The sequence below is a fragment of the Corvus hawaiiensis genome, chromosome 5 (assembly GCF_020740725.1).
Source record: "Corvus hawaiiensis isolate bCorHaw1 chromosome 5, bCorHaw1.pri.cur, whole genome shotgun sequence".
NCBI classification, from domain to species: Eukaryota; Metazoa; Chordata; class Aves; order Passeriformes; family Corvidae; genus Corvus; species Corvus hawaiiensis.
In genome coordinates, this window is record NC_063217.1 from 72,088,452 (window position 1) to 72,108,134 (window position 19,683).

The 19,683-nt window shown below is 41.3% G+C and overlaps 1 protein-coding gene and 1 long non-coding RNA gene across 3 annotated transcripts in view; both read left to right on the plus strand.

Moving 5' to 3' along the window:
• The first annotated feature begins 28 nt into the window (after positions 1-28).
• On the plus strand, positions 29-9,948 carry LOC125326476. The gene is made up of 2 exons (XR_007203829.1): positions 29-116; positions 4,261-9,948. It is a non-coding gene; the product is annotated as an uncharacterized LOC125326476 (long non-coding RNA).
• Positions 9,949-11,934: 1,986 nt separating this feature from the next.
• PRSS12 (serine protease 12) overlaps positions 11,935-19,683 on the plus strand; it is a 33,527-nt gene continuing 25,778 nt past the window's right edge. Inside the window, exon 1 of one of the 2 annotated variants that reach the window (XM_048304768.1) lies at positions 11,935-12,372. In XM_048304768.1, coding sequence (XP_048160725.1) covers positions 12,054-12,372 — 319 coding nt within the window. In that variant the 5' untranslated portion in view covers positions 11,935-12,053. Of the gene's footprint in view, positions 12,373-13,333; positions 13,398-19,683 lie in introns of those variants that run through there. The other variant, XM_048304769.1, reaches the window with a different exon arrangement.

Here is a 19,683-nt window from a genome sequence, read left to right on the forward strand (position 1 = left end):
GGTGTAAAGTTCATCTTCACTCAGCCGCTGCAGTGCACGGTCCATCCCTGAGGCGACACCCAGCTCAGGCCGTATCGCAGCTGTGACCATTTAAGCACCTGGTCGGTTTTTCTAAGGTACATCCTTTATATCCAATTCCAGCATGCAGTGTAGTTATTTGTAGGTTAACCTTCATGTTTCGCTTTCATCTTCTAATCCTTTAGAAACTTCCGCTGTGAGGGAGTTTTGCAGAATGTTTGAAGCTATTTTCATCTGATTTTTAGTGTCTTTCCCGCTTCCTCCTTTGTCCCCTCTCCTATGTACTGTCTGTCTGGGAATGTGTCTAATCCATATTTCATGCTGATTTTCTGAGAACTATTCAGAATGCAACAAGAATGAAGACGGAAATAAAGGTCCGCAAGAAACGTCAGTCCCTACTACCTCACAAAAGGAAACTTAACAAATGAATAAAGAAACTCTACAAATTATCCCGCAGTTACAATTAATGCTGATGTTTGCTGTCCTGACACGGACCAATTCTTCCTGTAATTGCCAGACCCAACGATGTGGCCAGCAAGAGCTGAGAAGTGCACTCAGCTCTGTGCTACACAGAGCATGCTGTTCCTCTGCTGGTTTCTGAGTGCCAGACACTGGCATACTTTCATGATACAAGATGTTACTCTCCTTTTTTGGAATGTGGCATATATTGTGTACATGTCAATGACATTATGCAGGTCACACTGAAAACTGAGAAAGATGCATGAAGACAAGGAAATGAAAGAGGTGTAGACTAATACAGAAAGAAACCATTTCCAGCTACTCACATTTCTCAGTGATAGAATATCCTAGAAATATGATGGAGCTTTTGAAATGTTAAAACCCTAAAATACCAAAAGTTGTTTATCTCCTTTGGGAATACATTACTAGTTATAGTGTCCTATCTATGGAAATGTTATGGGAAAAAAAAGCTCAGTAGCTGTCTCATGCTACTGTACACTGCTTTGATATTGTTGGCTGTAATGAATACAGTAGAAGTCTCTGCACAGTAACAAAATCACTTCCTCCTGGATGTGATCTGATGAGGTTTGTAGGAGCCTGCACTCCATTTTTAGAACTGGTTGCTAAGATGAGCTGATCTTTACAAACATTAATGGCTATGAAGGTGTTCTGCTGTACACATGCACTGTTTCAAAACAAAAAAGTTGTGGTTTTGCAGAATGCTCCATGCCTTTCTTCTTCTCTGTGCATGCTGTGGTTTCAGCTCTCCGAGCCTTGTATCCAGCCCATGTTCCTGTTAAGGTAAGTATCAGACCAAATTCTTGCTGGTCTAATGGTGACTAATGAGTTTGTGGAAGTGCCGTCAACTCTGATCCATTATCCAGATATTATCCTTCATATTTATGAAGCCAATTGTTATCTCATCCTGTTTTTATTTAACTGATTATCCCTGAGTAACTTCTCTTTACTGAGGTGCATTCAATCTTTTTAATTGCTTCTATTGTTGAGGTAATTTTGAATTCAATTCCTGTCCTCCAGCCTACTTGTATCTACTTCCAGTGTCAGGTGGTTGTGCAATAAGTAGACATGCTCTGCCACTTTTGCTTATCCGTTTATGGCATTATAAAGTATTTATAAAACACTAACAAATAATGATAAAATTTCACACCCATTTGGGAATTGTGTTACACTGACATATATTCAAGTCTAGACTACTCCATTTAGCAAAAAACTGCTACTTATTTTGTGTTGGTAGAAATGACTGAAAAAGTTACACTGAATTAGGCCCAAATTGCTTAATTTAGCACTGTTCTCTCACTTTAATTGTTCTTCACATAACAAAACTCAAACTACATTGTGCCCTATTAGATGCTAAATAAATTCATAAATTAAAAACACCAAATGGACCAAATAGACGAAATGAGAAAGAAATTTATCTCTTAACTCAAAACAGATTAGTAGAAAAACAGAAAATATAAGAATATTTTATAATAGAAAAACAGATGTTAGCATGGACTAACATCACACTTCTTATTTCATGTCCTTTTTCCCTATGCTTTCAATGAAGTACCTAGATCTACCTCTTTCGAAATATCTTTACACATTGTTACCTCAGTTTTGGAGCCTATTTTGAACAACTGACAGTATCCCAACACCCAGGGACCATGGCTGCGCTTGCTTTTCTACCTCTGCCTTAAGCTATGTCCCCACCAGAAGGCAAATCTGACTTAATGAGTGTATTGCAAAACACCACACCCCTGAACCTGTACAAACTCACTGCAGCAGCTGCGCTTCTGTTTAAAAAGCTACTGGAAGTAAATAAGTAGCAGCAGAGTCTCTATTAGGCGAGTACTGCTTGTCATTAGTAAGCCCACAAGCATCCAGCCAAGACAGAGCCTTCATAAACACTCTGCCACAGGCTGTGGATAATTTGCCCGGCATGTGGTGCGATTTCACACTTCATCTAGATCAAGTTGCACTGCCATTTGACCCAGCTTTGGACATGTCCTTTGTGATGGACATGAAGCCTTGATGTTGGAGCTGCTTGCCTCTGCACCACAAAATCGTACCTGGATGTGACCATTGACAGGAATTTTCAAAGAGATTCTGTAACTCCTTTGCTTTTGAATGGCATCGTATTTCATTCTACTTTGTCAGCAAGAATAAGTGACTTGCACACAAAAGTTTAAAAAATGATAAAAACATTTCTAGTTCCCATACATGGAATAAACTTAGTTTCTTAAATATCCTGAACTAAACATTGCTCTGGCTTCCTCGAGCAGTATCCAACATTGCTGGAAGAAAACCAGCAGGATTGGAGCAGAATTAGAGAAGCTTTTTGAACTGAACTTCATTTTGCTGAAAAATGTGGATGGGTCACGAGAGGATTTTAAGACCTTGCACTGGATTTGTTAAATTGCTGGGAATGAAAATGATTTCTGCTTTTAAAAATTCCTCTAATCAACATGTTTTGTTCTAGAAATGTCACGAACTACCAAAATTAGAGTCTATATTCTTAATTCAAAATATTCTATTTACAGCTATTCAGACTTGACATTAGGAAGCATTTCTTTATGAGAGGATGATCAAACACTGAGCAGGCTCCCTGGAGAGGTGGTCAATGTTCCAGGCAACCTGTCAGTGTTTTAGAGGTGTTTGGACAATGCCCTTAACAACAGCCTTTAACTTTTGGTCGGCCCTGAGGTGATCAGGCAGTTGGACCACGTAATAGTCTGGTGTAGTTTATTCTATTCTATTCTATTCTATTCTACAAATTCAATGTGTTAATTTGTGTTGCAAAAGGTAAGATTTGGTCCTTTTACATTTCTTCCCCCAAGTCCCACTTGGTCTGGAGATCAGGCAATACTGGCTTCTCACCACATTCAGAGAATGCTTTTCAACAGAAATGTCTGTGTATATGCCTTAAAATACAGCATGAGAAGAGAGGGTGGAGTGCAGCTTTATACTGTAGTGCATCTAGCCTTGTATTTACTCCTTAACACTGCCCCCTTAGTGAGGCAAGAGCAAATCTCTAGTAATTACACAATTCAGTGATGTTATTTGTTCTACCATTGAGCTGAATTTGATCCACTCAAGGGCAGTACAGCTCTAATGACATGATATCTCTTGGCTTTACTGTTACAAACCAAAGCATCAAAGAAGTGTGAATTTGTAATGCTTTGAATAAAAAAGGCCATATTTCAATAGTCTCAGTGTTCACTGACTTCCAGACTTAACTCTACAGGCACTGAGATCAGAAAATATGAATAATTTTCCTGTTTTCCCTGTGTTTTTAAAACAAGATAATAAATTAGACTACCAGTTTTATGTTACAGTCAGAATCTGTGTCATTGCTTGCAAAACAAACCCATTCAGTTTTATGTTTAAATGTGGCACTTGTGCACATGTTCTGTGGTTGTCTCAGAGCTGGTTTGTTTGCACTGACTGGCAATAAAGGACACTGCTACTGTGCAGAATGTGACCGGATATGGCAGCTTTGTACACTGAAAACCTCCTGTGTCTGAAGTCTCTGTGTTCCAGAAAACTCATCCTTATCTATTACCTGACATACTCAGTACTTTTGTTTTCAGTATTATTTAATGTTTCCTGGCTACCTCCATATCGAAATAGATGGAGTATTTTGCACCAGCATGTTATTTGCATAAAATATTTTAAAATATAGCCCTGAATTTGTTGTTTATCTTCTTGTTATTCCAGAAGATGGCTTGTAGTTAAATCTTAGAGAAAGGAGTTATTCTGTTTTTCATTTTTCCTGGATCCTAGGAAATACAGAGAGAAATTTACGAAGAAAAACCTACATATGCAGAAAAAAGAAGTGGACATATGGACTATTCATCATTGGAATAATTTCCCCAGGGAAGTGGTGGATTTCCCAACATTGGACACTTTTAACGGTGCTGGGCCATCCTGTCTAGACTGTGCTTTTGCCAAGAAAGTTTGAACCAGATGGTCCTTAAGGTCCCTTCCAACCTGGTGTTCTATGATCCTATGATGTAAATTGCAAGTCCACCTCCTACAGCTCCCAGCACAAGTTATTTACTCAATTTCTAAGGGCTAAATGAAGGCTCTACTGAAATAATGGCAACATTCTGAGACATGGTTCCAAAACAGGGTAATAATCATCATAAAGCAAGGAGAGGTTTGAAATTTTACATTTTTTCAAGTTAACAGTATTTCTACTTAATATAACTGGACATTTGGTCTGGTAGGATTTAGTTACATACCATTAGGAGGTATTGTGTACAATAACAATGTTTAAAAGTCAAAAGTAAAAAAAAAGTAGAGTGTACAGTAATACAGTGCTTATTTACAAAAATAGTGTCCTAAACAGATCAGTATAAAAACAGAAGTAACTGTGTTTCATATAGCTATATCGACAGCAAAAATATGTTGCTTTTCATAATCCAATGGGCTTAATTTTAATTTTTACTTTTACTTGACATATCATTATGCCAGCCAAGATGGCTAAGTATGAAAACAGTAAGTTGGAACGTGTAATTCCACAGAGCCATTAGATTGTCAAGGAAATAGCTGTAGACAGGATCCCCACCTTATTTATTTTAAAGCACATGTGACTGCATTTTAAAATTTCAACACATTGTTGAAAGGAGGCACAAATACCAAGTACATCTTTGTACATCACTTTATAGTATTCACCGTGAAATGGTTGCTCCAGCTCTGCATATATTTCTGAAAGCAAGCTAGGAACTACTGGGATCTGTATTTTTTAAAATGGTACCAGTATGGGCAAACTAAGGCTTGTATATATAATGCACAATATCTACTCACTAACATGAGATGATGATTCAATGGAATTCAATGGTTTCAATGGAATTATTAACCTATATAGCCAATAGAACATGGATTGTAAACACTCAGCAATATACTCCCCTGCTTAACAGCTAAACTTCTCAAACAATAGAAATTGCAAGTAAAACAAAAGATAATTTAAAATTAGTCCTCATGCTTTCAATACAAACCCAGTCTCTTTGAGTCAAATAAGTATAAACTGGTTTTTTTAGCTTTCCCTTCAGTAAGTATGAGAATACATGTTCTTTTGAAAAAATAATGATATTGTTATCCAAAACTATTACTAAGAATAAGAGAATGAAGTCTTTAGAATTTCTTTCGCAGAAAACAAAAATATTTAAGACAGGTAGGATTTAATTTGGGTGATATTGACCAAAGATCATTGCATATATGTAGCTCAGCACTAAAGTAATTCCTGCTTCCCTCTGAAACTCTGTCAAAAAGTCTTCTTTACAGACTGTGTGTGTGTTGCTGCTGAAGGTTGTGTAGCAAGCAGTAGAAATGCCTCATTCCACTGCTGCTAATGGGAATGTGGGACTTGGATTAGGTGGAAGATGAAAACACAAACCAACCCTGCCTGCCTCACTTTCTGTGGTTTGGGATTTTCACTGCACTTACACTTCACAGCAATGAAATGCAGAATTCTCAAATAGGTATTATTACGAAATGTTTTCAGAAATTGATCTCTGAGCAAAGAGAAGACATATGCTACCATTCCAGACATAAATCATTGGAGGGAACTACCTGGATTGTTTGTGAGAGAAGGACTTATTTAAACAAGTACATTTATAAAGCATTGTTTACCCCAAGGAACCTTCTACACATGAATGTCAGAGGAAACTGTAGAAGGTCATATATCTCAGCTCTGTGAACCAGTTGTCTTCAGTGACAGGGGATGTTTTGTATAAATAAGGCTTAATCCTGCTCTGTGGCACGCTTACCTAATGCTGACTCATTTGCAAGGGCCACCTTCTATATGAAAAAGAGTCCAAAATGTATGTTTTATGATGAAGAAAACATCAATTTTTTTTTTCACGTTTTGTCTCCCTTAAAGGACTGACTCACTTACCAAATCCCACATACACTCAGGGTAGTCAGGTTTGGAATTGAAGTTCCATTTCTAAGCAAAGCTCCATTAAGCTTGTTTGTTAACAAATGCAATTTTCTATTCCATTTCTTCAAAATATCTTCTTTGTCATATTCTTGCCTCTTTAAATATGCTTATTTATAGGCTGGCTACACAGACTCCCCTTTCACCTAGTTAACAGACTGCAACATATGGGATGCTGCCTTCACCTCCCATTGCGAGCATCAGGAAATCGAGCAGCACCTCTGCTGTATTTACACAGGCAGGCTGGGGCTCTCCTGCTCTCACACTCCAGTCTTACTCCCCACTCTGCCACATGGCACTGCACACTTGGGATCTGTTGAACTCTCCTGTGAGAGGAACATAAGGAGTCCTTGGAGGTTGCTCATGGAAGCAATATCAAACCAGGCTCAAACCCCATGGCCCTGGGAGTGCGTGAACAGGCCTGTATGTTGTACCAGTTGCATGTTCCTGGGTGTTGCTGAAGTAGTAGCAACTCCATGGACACATCCTGTCTCCTGCGCTCCAAAGTGTTACACCTGGTACTCCTGTAACCTGCTTTACACATGCGACAGAAACTGGTCCCCAGTTTTGCATGATCCAGTTTACCTTTCAGTTTTAACTGCAGTTACTTCATCGTGTCTGTGGAACCCAGTGTTGAGCACATATGCACTTACGTCTTGAACTCCTCCAGGAAATCAAGTTTCTTATGGCCTTGTTCCAGGAAAACAGGTTTCTTACTCCCTTATAATACGAACTCGGCTCCTTGTACAAGAAAGTACTTAACACTTTAAAAAAGCTTTTCCTGTGATCTCATTACTGTGCACACTGTGTTATGTGTTAATGGAAACCTCATCAATTACCGGCTGTTCAGCTACATCCTGTGTAATGCAGGGTCACCCTATAGAGCTTATATGGAATTATGAACAAAAGGCCTATTCTCTCCCACATAAGCACAAACCCAAATTAATTTTGAGTCAGACTTGGCAGCATTTCAAATTTCTGCTGCCCATGTAGTTAAAAAGAATGACACTGATGAATAAAATTATTTTATAAGAGCGCTGACTTACATCCTAAAAATGTTGACTCATTTCGGCACCCATTCCATGGCTCATTTTGCACATGGAAGTCTCCTTTGTGTGAAGCCTTGCTTCCTCTCCTAGTTCTGACTTCAGCCTGGTGTTTGATCTCACCCTAAGTGCCACTAAGTCACTAAGTGCCACTAAGTTTTTCCATTTATTCCAGCACTTGATCTATTTGCCCCAGCATAGCTGATTATACGAAGAAAAAGTAGTATGCTATTAGCTAGATAGTATGAAAATAATTTCATTGTTGTGCCTGGTTGTTTGACTACATTTTCTCTGCTTTGTACTTCTTTCTTGGTGGAATTTCTCACATATCTCATTGCCTGAAGTCAGCCCTTGCTCTGAGCTGTCCCATCTGTGCTGCTGCTTGACACTAACTTGAGGGAATGCAGGAGAGAATACCTTGGATAGGGCTATCAGGGGCAGTAAGACAGGACTGAGTCAGGCCTTCACTTGTCACTAGTATTTTAACTGAATTCCACCGACAGCTGGAAGTGCTCAGCTTTTCTAAAATCTCTGCTGACAGCACACTGCATGAGCGACTAAAAAATAAAGGTAAGCAGCTTTACTGAACACAGGAAGAGGCTAATCAGTGAATTTTCCTATTGATTCAAATGGCAGCAGAATTAGACTGATTCTCCAGCTGAATTTTAAATGCTGGGTATTAAATATTTTTGCAATGCAGGACTACTATTTTTGCATGGTTAACCCACACATCAGATATTTTCACCTATTCACATGAATCACTCATTGAAAATTAGTCCTCTAATAACCTGTACCCTCACACGATGCAAAATCAGAACCAGCCACAGGGAAGAACTATCAAGTGCTTTTAGAAAGCTATTAGGATGAAGGAAGCTCTTGAGTAAGTTTCCTTTCAAGCCTTGCATATTATGAATAACCCACACTGCTCTGTATTATGTGAATATTTACAATTTCCATTTCTTAGATAACCTAAGGAATCTATGCACGGAAATATGGGGGAGCAGGGGGTGTTGGAGTGGTCAGATCCATTCATAACTATGAATTATTCATTATTCTTTGTTTTATCAACAGTTTGGTGTTGGGACTGTAAAATATCAGTAGAGAAAAAAACAGTCAACCCTGAGGAATTGTACAGAAACGAAAACCTATTCTGGCAGATGATTTCCTATGACTGCTTTCATGGAAGTTGCCAGTGCACGGCACAGATCTCCCAGCTTTGGTCATGAGTGTTGATGTATGGGACTGCTGTCAAAACCTCTGTTCACGAGAGGTACAAGCTGAATACTAAGTATTGAAGCTGTTTTGCAAAAGGAGGAATGGGCTTCACCTGGAGCCAGTTCACTCACTGTAATATCGTCTTAATGGACTATTCTCCCAACCAATCTTAAAAGACCAAAACAAGCCTTTGCTTTCCTATAAAAACACAGGCCTTGTTAAACACAGATTACTGACTTTAAGTCCCTCTGTGCTGCTGCAGGAGTATAATTAGCACAGTTTCCAAAGGTTTATTTTCCAGCATTTTTTGCCTTTTTTTCCCTGAAAAGCTGGATGCTGTAATTTCAGAATCCAAGTTATATGCAATGGCCAGACTGATTTTGAGGTTTCCTATTTTCCTACGAAAACATAATTTTTCTTTCTTTTGCATTTGCAATTCAATTTGTGAATGAGTTTTCAACAGTTTTGTACAGCAGAGAAAACACTTTTTAAGGCAAGCAAATGCACTAAGAGCATTTCATATTTGGCATCTTTCTAAAGCTGTATCAGAGTAACAAGCTTCTGTTCTTGTTTCTAAATACGTGAAGGTAAAGTCTACCCTTAAAGCATAGTGCAGTTTCTTACTGTTATTTAAAGTGTGAGAATCCATCTTAAGTCCAAAAGAATCAAGGTTCTCAAAAACACAGTCTATAAACATAACTCTTGCTTTGTCTTTGCTCTTTCCAATAACTTTTGAGTGATTGTGACTACATGTGACAGAGGCAGAAGTCACAGAGATAATGAGCTTCCTACAAGTGTGATAAAAGCAGTCAAGCAGATCAGAGCGATTCTCTACATGGCACCTGTAAGTGCCAGAGCCGAAGGACAAACTGTGCATGTGCTCACACTGTTCAAACACCAGAGAAACCATATGGGGGAAGACACTCGGAAATGCTCAAGCCAAGACAGAAGCTGCAAGCAAAGTGCAAAGCATACAGCCTGCAAAAAACCCTCTGTCAGCTCCAGGACTCCTTAGAACAGTGCCCCTCCTTTTTACAGTGAGTTTACTATCAATGTCTTGAATGGACACCAGACCGAGTCCCTAATTTGTAAATTGTAACAAAAGCATTATTTCCTGTAGCATTAACAGACCTCCTATCATGGGGAAAGCTCATTTATAGTTACTAAAACAAATGAAGGCTCGTTCTCATGATAAAAATCAAAATGTTCAAGAGTGAATCTGTACATGTGGATCCTTCCATTAAACCTGAACCCTGTCTTGGAAGTGAATCATTGTAACATTGCTTTTTATTCTTCTTGGTGCTTCTTTTGGAATTCTAGTTACTTCCAAACCTTTTTCCCTGTTTAGCCTCTCCTCTTTTCCCCCACATCCTGCTGACTACCATTTTGCAAGCTCAAGCACAAATGCCTCTACCCTAGATAGGTAAAGAAAGTTCACTGCAGAGCCCACACACCTTGGGGAGGCGAATGCAATCAGAATACATGAGTAAGTGCCAGGCTCAGAGCTTTGCCTGAAGCGCTTTGCAAGACTCATCACACTCATTTGTTCTCTTCCCCCTGTGCTGATCAGCAGAACCCTTTCTCTTCCAGGCTACAGAGGGTTGGAAAAAGAGCTTAGGTCAGGGAAAATGAAATATTTCTGGTACTTGATGTTTACTAGGCAATGAAGAAGGAAACCTTAACCAGCTAGGCTGAGCATGCTTTTAACTGGTCCTTCCAAAGGATAAAAGCAACCAACTTGTCATGACAGAAACAGAATTTCAGACAATTTAAAAATGGCCATAATGAGTTGCTCTCAGGCTAATGCCTTGCATATATTCAAATACTTTGAAAATAAATTAAACTCTTACCAGTCCTGATATTTTTTTTAAAGAATGCATATACATATCCGCAGAAGAAATCTCAGCAAGAAAGAACAATCTGTGAGTTTCTGTCCACAAAGAAGTGCAACAGACACTGTGATAGCATAGTTATCACGTTGCTGTAGAAACCCCAGCAGAGTATGCTTTAACTTTGTGAGAGATTAAAATACAAACTGTAGTGCTGCAATAAAGAATTAACCACAGATGAGCAGAACTAAGATGAATACAGGCAATCCCAAATACTATAGGACCTGCTTTCCGTAGCACTGGAGCTCTTTTGTTCTTACAAACAAAAGTTTAAACTGGCAAAGTTGCATTTTGCACCTTTTCAACAGCTTGGAGGCTGCTAAAGGAAGGGCTCTGTTCACTGGATATATGTGAGATTCTGCATGGAAAGCAGAAAGCACCCTTTTTTTTAGACTTTTGTCTCAACAAAAGGTAGTGGAAATACTGATGTGCTCACTCAGAAACCAGATTAAAACTCTGCAGACAAAAAAAAAATGGAGAGGCAAAAGGATCTTATGAAGAGGTGAATCTACAGACTCATATTACAGACAAATTGCCAAATACACAGTATGTGTTCCATGAGGCAGAATTTGACGTCAAGAATGAACGGCATAGATTAAAACCAGCGGTAAAGTAAAATATAGTAACTACCCCAAATTAACAACCACACAGTATTAGACAAAGAAGCAGCAATAACTGACAGCCGTCTCGGTGGGACAAGGAAATCAGACATGATCAGGTCATGCAGACCTCTGCAGCGCTTGGAAATAAGCAGATTACTATTCAGAGCACATGGGGCTGGGATAATGCTAAACCCTCGAAGACATCACAGCGTTTGGTTCCAGCCCCTTTGTTCCCCGCTGACACGCCTGGGGATCTCACCATCCCTGTGCCGCCCCAGCCGGCCCTGCGGGCCCGTTATGTCCCTCTCGCCCCGAAGCTACGCTCCCCAGGCCAGGCTCTGCCCGGGCTCCTTCTGCTCTTCGTGAGGGCGTAGGAGGTCGGGGGAGCCACAAGTACGGGGCGAGGGCAGAGAAGGTGGCTCCAGGGGAGCCCCAATGCGAGAGACAAGTGAGGTGGGGTGAACCTGCGGAGCTCGGCAGGACCGCGGGCAGCGCAGAACCCGGGGGGCGGCCGGGGAGGGCGAGGGACGGCATCGGCGTGGCAGCCCTGGTGCTGGCGGGGGAGCCCCGGGGTCGGGCTCGGGGGCGCATCCCCCTGTAAGCCCCGCGCCGAGGCTGCCCGAGGGGCCGTGGCCGTGGCCGGGCGGTCGCTCCGCTCCGCTCCCCGCTGCGCTGGGCAGGCTGCGGCAGGTAGGGAGCCGGCAGCGCCGGTGCTGCGCCTCTCCGCGCCGCCCGCCCTGCCCCCGCGGGCCGGGCAGCCGGGGGCGGGCGGCAGGGGTGTGCGGCGAGGGGGATTAGCGGGACGCCGCGGCTCCGCCTTCCCCCCTCGCACCCCGGGCGCGATGAGAGGGGGAGATGGACCCGAGCCGGCGGGACTGGCACCATGACATTCGCCGGCTTCGTGGTGGCGCTGGTGATAGGGGCGATCCCCGGAGCCCGCGGGCCGGCGCAGGTCTTCGCCAGCCTCCCGGCCTCCCGCCCCCCGCAGCCCCCCGCCGGCTGCCCCGCCGGGGGCTTCCCCGCGGCCCAGCGCCCCTGGGCACCCGTGGCGCCCGCTCTGCCGCGGCGGGGGGCAGCGGGCCGAGCGCCGCGGGGCCGCCGCAGCTCCTGCGCCCTGCCCGGCGGCGGCGAGGGGCGGCCCGGCTGCGCCCCCGGAGTCGGCCGGGGCCCGGCGGAGCGCGGCCGCGCTGACTGCGAGCGAGGTAAGCGGGGAGGGGGCGAGCCCGGGGCGCGGGGTGCCGGCGGAGCGGGAGAGTGCGCGGGGCTGCGGGGCGCGGGGGGAGACAGACACTGAGACAGCCTTGGCCGGGCGGCGCCGTTCTCCCATCCCATACCCGGTTCCCGGTCGCTGGAGGGAACGGGGAACGAGGGGACGGACACTGTCTGCCAAAGTGACCGCCAGTGCTGTTCGGAGAGTTAAACTCGTGCATCAGTGGATGCAGCGGAAAGACGAAGGTCCCGCCTGAGTTTATTCCGCCGCTCTTCTAATACTGGGTAGGTGAACCGCGTTTCAAAGCTGTGCCGTAAGCGTTCAGTAGGCTCAGTTTGCCAAGGCTGGCTGGCATTCCTTTTTTGTAACCGGGTTCACTTCTCCGGGAAGCACTTGGTCTACAAAAGTGAACTGGCACTGGGAAGAATGCCTTGCTCCAAAGACGAACTGTTTACACAGTATGTCTTTCTTTTACCCCCCACATCTTAGGATAATGGGGTTCACAGGTTAGTGCTGGTGCTCAACAACATCCGTGAGCTGAGCCAAGAGACCTGTGCTCCCCTCACACACTCCCAGCTGAACTTCCACTGACTTCAGTGGAAGTTTTCAGTTTGTAAGGACTGAACAGCAATTTCAGCATTCAGCCCTTGATCAGCTTTACATTTCATCAGTGTTGGCATCAAATTTATTGATGTACAGTCTGGTTTTGAATGACTTCACATTTTTTCCTGCATTGCTCTGGTATTATCTCCTACCTAAGATTTCTGTCCTATCTATAGCTGTACTAAACATGATCAACTGTAATTGTTGAAATGAAAATTAAAATTCCCCGCTTTATTGTCCTTCCTTTTACATCTTTTGTAATAGCACAAGGCCAGCAATGAAGTTGATCATTAATATTATTATTTTGTCTGTCATGAAAGCTGACTTTGGGTTGTGAGCGGTTTCTTTTATTAATTTACTTTCAGATGACTGAAAAGGATTGTTATCCTTCTCTTCCAACAGTAGCCATAGAAGGTGTGTGAAAAAAAGAAAGCTAATTTGAACAACATGATAATTATACATATTGGTATAAAATACCACATGAAGAGGATATGGAAGCACCAAGGTCTATATTGATCATTTACACATTTTAAAACAATGCAGCTTCCAAAGCTGTGTTCCAAGTCCAATGTACTCCTTCAAGAAGACAGAATGACGTTATGAAGTACAGATGTTTCCCTGGAAAGAATACCAGGCAGCTGATGGCATGGAGGAGAAAAAAGATAACTAGACACATGAAGAAAAACCCAGAAGACTTCATGCCCTTTAACTGGTCTCACTTTTAGAAAGGGTGCCACAGTTGCTTCTCTAATTTAGCCCAACATATTAATAGGTTTTTTTAGAATTCTTCAGTCTGGTTCCCAAAATACTTTATGAGGATTTGGTCTAATACAGTAGTGAAGAACACAGCAGTTTATCGCTAAGAACCCAATCTTGCACTTAGTAAAGTAAGTTTCAGAATCCTGTGTAAGATCAGCATAAAGGGGATTTAAGCAAAACCCCACCAAAATACTGCATGAGTTGGGTTTAGCTGTGTTTCTTCAGTCTTTTCAGAATGCTGCTTTGTTCCCCCAGAAAAGGGAAATCCAGGTTGGCCCCTGCTAAGAGAGAGGACACAGCTACTGAACAATAGCCAATACTTTCTAACAGATCATGTGTTCCTGATGGACTCGTGGTAAACTCCAGTGGCATCACCAGAAGCCAGAAGCCTCCATGGGGGCAATAGGAAGCAATTAGAGAGGTAGTGAGATGGCTTAAGGAACATGGACACAAATCAAACCATTTGCTCAGAAATAAACATTATTATAACATTCCCCCTCAAGTATGTTCCTTTCCTACAAGAAGCAAAGAGATGCCAGTGAGGCAATGTGATGATGTGGTTAAAGTGAGAGAGGGACAGACTACTCATAGAGAAACTCACTGCACCTCTTGCTTTAGTAGCTGGGCTAAGGAAGCCTGTACTCAGTATTAGGCACCTGCCATAACTAAATACAATACCATATTCAAAGGCTTACTTGTGAATCTCTGGGGTTTTCTAGCTTAAAGATTAAGACTTATCTGCAGAGTTAATAGGCTAAACATTGTGCATGTGTATATATTACACTGCTTTACATTTAAACAGTAACAATGAAAAAATGTTTAAAAAGTGCTTTTGCAATTACACTGTATGGTACCAGTCTAAAATCAGCTTCATAGTTTAAAACAATAGGTTTTGGTGTTTCATTTCCTTCCTTCTAAAAATATCTGGGTAACATTACTTATTCATGCCTTGAAAGCAAGTAAACCAAATACAAATATATATAAATTATCGTGATTAACCAAGGACATCACAGAGGCCAATAAGTGAATATGAGAGTACCCTCTACACAGAGCCAGTGTAAGTCCACCAGAGTTTAATATTTTAGTTACTGCTAGTAACAACTTACCTGTAGTGTACTCAGGCTCCAAGAACAAGGCCTAGCTCAGTACCTGGAAGCCACACGATGTTTGTGTGGCACATAGTTACAGTTTTCTGCACATGTTGTTCATGCTATGTTGTTACACATCTAATTTAAAGCACTTTGAGTCAAGTGGGTTAATTATTTTCTATTACGACGAGGAAACAGAGAAAACAGGGTAAGTGGCTTTGTTAGAGGTCAGTGGTAGAACTGGAAATAAAAGTCAGAAAGGACGGACTTTAGAACCTTTCCATTAAAATTGCTTTTATCGCAAGGTGATTCCACTAATGTCAATCAAATAAAGCTTCACTACACTTTTGTGAGAGAAGAATCAAGCCTCAGGCTCATAGTCTAAACACTAGATTATTCTCCCTTCCTGTTATACTATAGTCCAAGCAGTTGATGGAATGACTTTCAGGATTTTGGTTTTTTTAATAGCTTATGATTAGAACTTAAACATGAATGTCCATATTTTCCTTCTAAGAAGCAGCTCCTCTGGAACCATTCTTACCAGAGCTGCACAGTGTGAGACCCCTCATTTTCTCCAGCTCTGCCCACATAAGACAACTGCAGTCCTTCAGAGCCCATTACATTGATCAGTTTCAATTTAGTTTCTCAGAGCCTTAAACCATTGATTGCTGACATGATGGATCTCAGTGCTGCAGAGGAACCAACGCAGCACATCACACACTCAGTGTATACAATATTTATGAAAGTTCTAATATAAGGATTCCTGAGTATGCAATACTGCTACTGATTCTCAAGATAGTTCTTAAAAAGTAGTTCTGATGGAGGTACCCTTTTTTCAAGGTTAAAATGCCAGGGGGAAATAATTACAACTTTAGACTAAGAGCAGTGCTCAGGACAGTGATAGACAACAGCATTCATTGATCACAGTGAGCACCATACATAATACTGCTGAAGTCAACAGGATTCATTTCTTCAATTTTAGTCAGGCCTGATCTGGGAAGGGAAGGGAAGTTTCCATTGATTTGAACCAATGTTAGGTTTTACCTGTGCTACAGGTAGCTTTTTTACAAGAACCTCATATAAACCAGTGAATTAGTTCCATTCTGAAACTGGGATAGGCTCTTTTATATGTATTACGGATCATCCCCATGTATTCTGAAATACTACAAGTTACAGTGTGGTCCCCTGGGATATACAGCATGTGTCAATGGGAGACCCTCACACTTGATGTCAGCTTGGACTTACCTAATTGACTGCAAGGCAACAGAGATGAATTATCACTGCAGGGCCTTTCTGTAGCACTATCCCACATTGGAACACCGTGGAAATTAAGGCAGAAATAAAAATATTTGTTGTTTTTACATATTTCCGAAATTGAAATTACTTATTTTGCTTTGCTTTAAATCTGCCATTTCAGAGCACACAGCACCAGGGTGAAAGGCACAGGCAATTTCTACTTCTGATTCCTCTTTTCCCAGCCTACATTTACAGCCAAGTTGCAGACCTTTGGGCACAGGTGTTTACCAAGAAACTATGGCACACCTTTAGCCAACACCATAAACCCCACTGCTGCAGCACTTACACATACAGCAGAAGTGGAAGTGATTCCCATTCTATTTGCAATTCAGCCACACAGTAACAATGCTTATTCCCAGTGAAATGTAAAAAATAAAAGAGAGTTTGAAGTTACCCAGCATCTCATACATGAGAAAGAATAGGAAAAGAGGCCAGGCAAAACAGCACAACTCCTTTGAAGCTCTTCTGCTTTTTGGAGTTAATTAAAAGTTGGCTGTGTGGTTTTCCTCCCCCTGTTTTCCTGAGTGTCTCATCTTCAGCCTGAATGGCAGGTGTTCTGGAGCAAGTCTCAGCAGCACCCATTGGATACCCTTACTTCCTTGCATTTGCAAGTATTACTTAATCTCCTTTCAACAGTGATAGAAGATAGGAAAGACTTTGACTTGGGCAGATACCAGGACAACTAAAATTACCAGACTGTATGTAAACAACAGGAATTGACCATCAGTAACCTCAGCTAGAACACAATTACAATAAATGCATACATACTTTTTGAATGTTTACAAATGAAGGAATTTCTGTCAAGACAGCAGATTGTATTTTTTAATATAGGGCTGAATTAAGTCTGTCCTAAGAGCACAGTATGTGTCTAGAGCTGTCTCGTAGGCCTGCTTTGTGTCCCGTGTCCCTGTTTCTAACTATTGTGGGGTCACGTCACCTCTCCTCATCCTCCCTCTTCCTGACCAGTGCTGAGGAGGGCAGAGCCATGGGCAGGATCCTGGTGCTCCTGTCCCATGTTGTCGAGCTTTGTGTTGAGGCAATGTATGTTCGATAAGCACTTGAGGCAGAGGACTGACACTGTGTTGAGCTGGCGGAGAGCAGAAAGAGTAGATACTACTGCATTAGCCCTACTCCCAACAGGATTCGTTTTCTTCAGCAACTAAAATAGCTGAAAAATTATAGCTTAAAAAGATGAGATGCTACTCCAGAAACCTAGAGCCTCCAGTGCCTACACTTAGTCAGACCTGTTTTCTAAGAGGGAATGCAGACGCCCTTCTCCAGTTGTTGTGCACTAGGGGCAGCACAGAGGAAGCCCCTCAGACACGTGTTGGGGTGCTTGAGGTGTTACAATGGAACAGCAGTAGACTTGAGCAGTGAAAATAAGAATTAATCTGTATGCTTACAATCATGGTAAATATTAGGTTTCTTGCTGCCTATGAAGTGAAAAAGCATTTCCTGGTAATTTTACAATGCAAACACTGACTATCTTGCAACTAAAATATTAACGCATAAACAGATGGTTGGTAATACAGCATAAATACACACGATGGCAGATGATGCTGTTATCATGCAATTCCCTAGGATCAGTTTACACAGGAAACACGGAGCTGTGTTTCACTATGAAGTAAGGGTTTCATATACTGGAAAGAAAGTCTTGATGTTAAGGTTCTGTTCTATGAGGTAGGTTCTATGCAGCTAATGTATCTCTTGATCTGGTAGTATAACTACCAGGTGTCTGAATACCACAACATCTTGAGTAAACAACAAAGAAATAATTTTCTCGTTAGTGTCCTTTGATTTGTTTGCTACGTAATTATAACTTGGTCATATGACAGAGGTTGATACATACTTCAAAGTGCATATACCGTATATTTGGTTCCGCCTATTAAATGGCAGGTTTAATATTACCTACTTGTAAAAAAAGGCTTTCTTTTTATTTCTTTCTAGATTAATTTACCAGGTGAAAATCCAGAATATTTAAAACTTGTTACAAAATTACCTTTAAGAATTCTCTTGTGTGTTTCGCTGTGTGTACATGACTAAGTTCTTCCACCACTGTCATTGGGAAATCTGTAAATACAGAAAGAGGAGTCAGCTAAATTCTGCCATGGAGACCTTAGAAGAGAATTTTATTCTTCAAGTATTCCCTTATTCAAATATTTGAACAGAAGCATTGTGTAATGTGTACTCAGGAAACACTGTATTGATTTCAATAGGTGTCATGCATCACTGTAAGCAATCATGCACTAAAATAAACTTATTTTTGGAGATGACATCTTCAAACTTGCTTTCTGGTATGTCAGGAATCACTTTGCTATGACTGCAGTTGACGTTTCAAGTGAAAATAATAGTCTATACAAAAGTCTGGTGAAGAGCAGAAATAAACAGAATTCCAGACTCTGTCTGTGACATATACAGAAAAACACAAAGAGAAAAATGGTAAAGACAGATAAATGATGTGCAACATGTCTACAGTAGAGTTATATTTGACTCAGTACTAATCCTCTCTTAGGAATAATAGCTCACTCTGTAACATGAGTTGAATAAATATTGTTTGTAATTTACTGCACAGTAAGTTACTGCTGAAGAAGTAAATAGGAGGCAAAAAGGAACACACCAAACCAAACATGAGGTTAATTAATTCCTCAAGTTATTTGGCAGTTGTTCAGCCTCGTGGTTTTATAAAATACACTGAACTACACCCAGGACAGAAGCTGAGAAGAAAAAGTGGATCTACCTATTATTATTATTTACGCTAAGATGAACACCTATAAAATGAAATGCAGGCACAAACACTGACTATTTCCATCCCATTGCTAAACCCCCTGCAAACTGGGAGATGGTGTAGCTTCTAAGTAGATCACAGAACAGAGGCAGATGGATTAACTGGGATTTCAGGCAATACGAATTCATACAGCTGGGCTATCTTTAATAATTTAACAGAAATGTTTCATGTTGAATTACTGCACTGTCTTGATTCTGTCCTGTTACTGTGTAGTTATCCCTATGACCAGCTTTTTCCCACCTTTGCCGGTGGCACTTTGCTACCTTCAACACCAGATGCATATAACATCGCAAGTAAAATTACTGTAACGCAAAAATGCAAAATCTGCTAATTTTCGTGGATTTCTGTGCTCTGTAGCTCTCAAGAAGCACTTTTTCCCCTCCCCACTTCTTTTAGACAATTCCTTACAGTTTTTAGCTTGCTTTGTCTGAGAATTTGGTACTCTCATGAATTAACAGAACTACATCCAGTGTTTTTCTGTCTGAGAAAAGTATGAACAAATGCACTTTGGCTAAAATAAACTGCTGTCGTCTATGACATGCATAATGTAACATGGGTCAGAGCAAAAGCTATGCAATCCATGTGGTTATTTTCTGATTCCCTTAAGGTTAATGGAATTCTGTGAAAGATAAAAGTATAGCATATTTTTTATATATATATATATATATATATATATATACACACGCTATATATATGCATACATATATACATTTTGCTCATTTGGGTAGAGGAAATCACATTCAAATAATTATGTGTCTATAAATACTTTCTC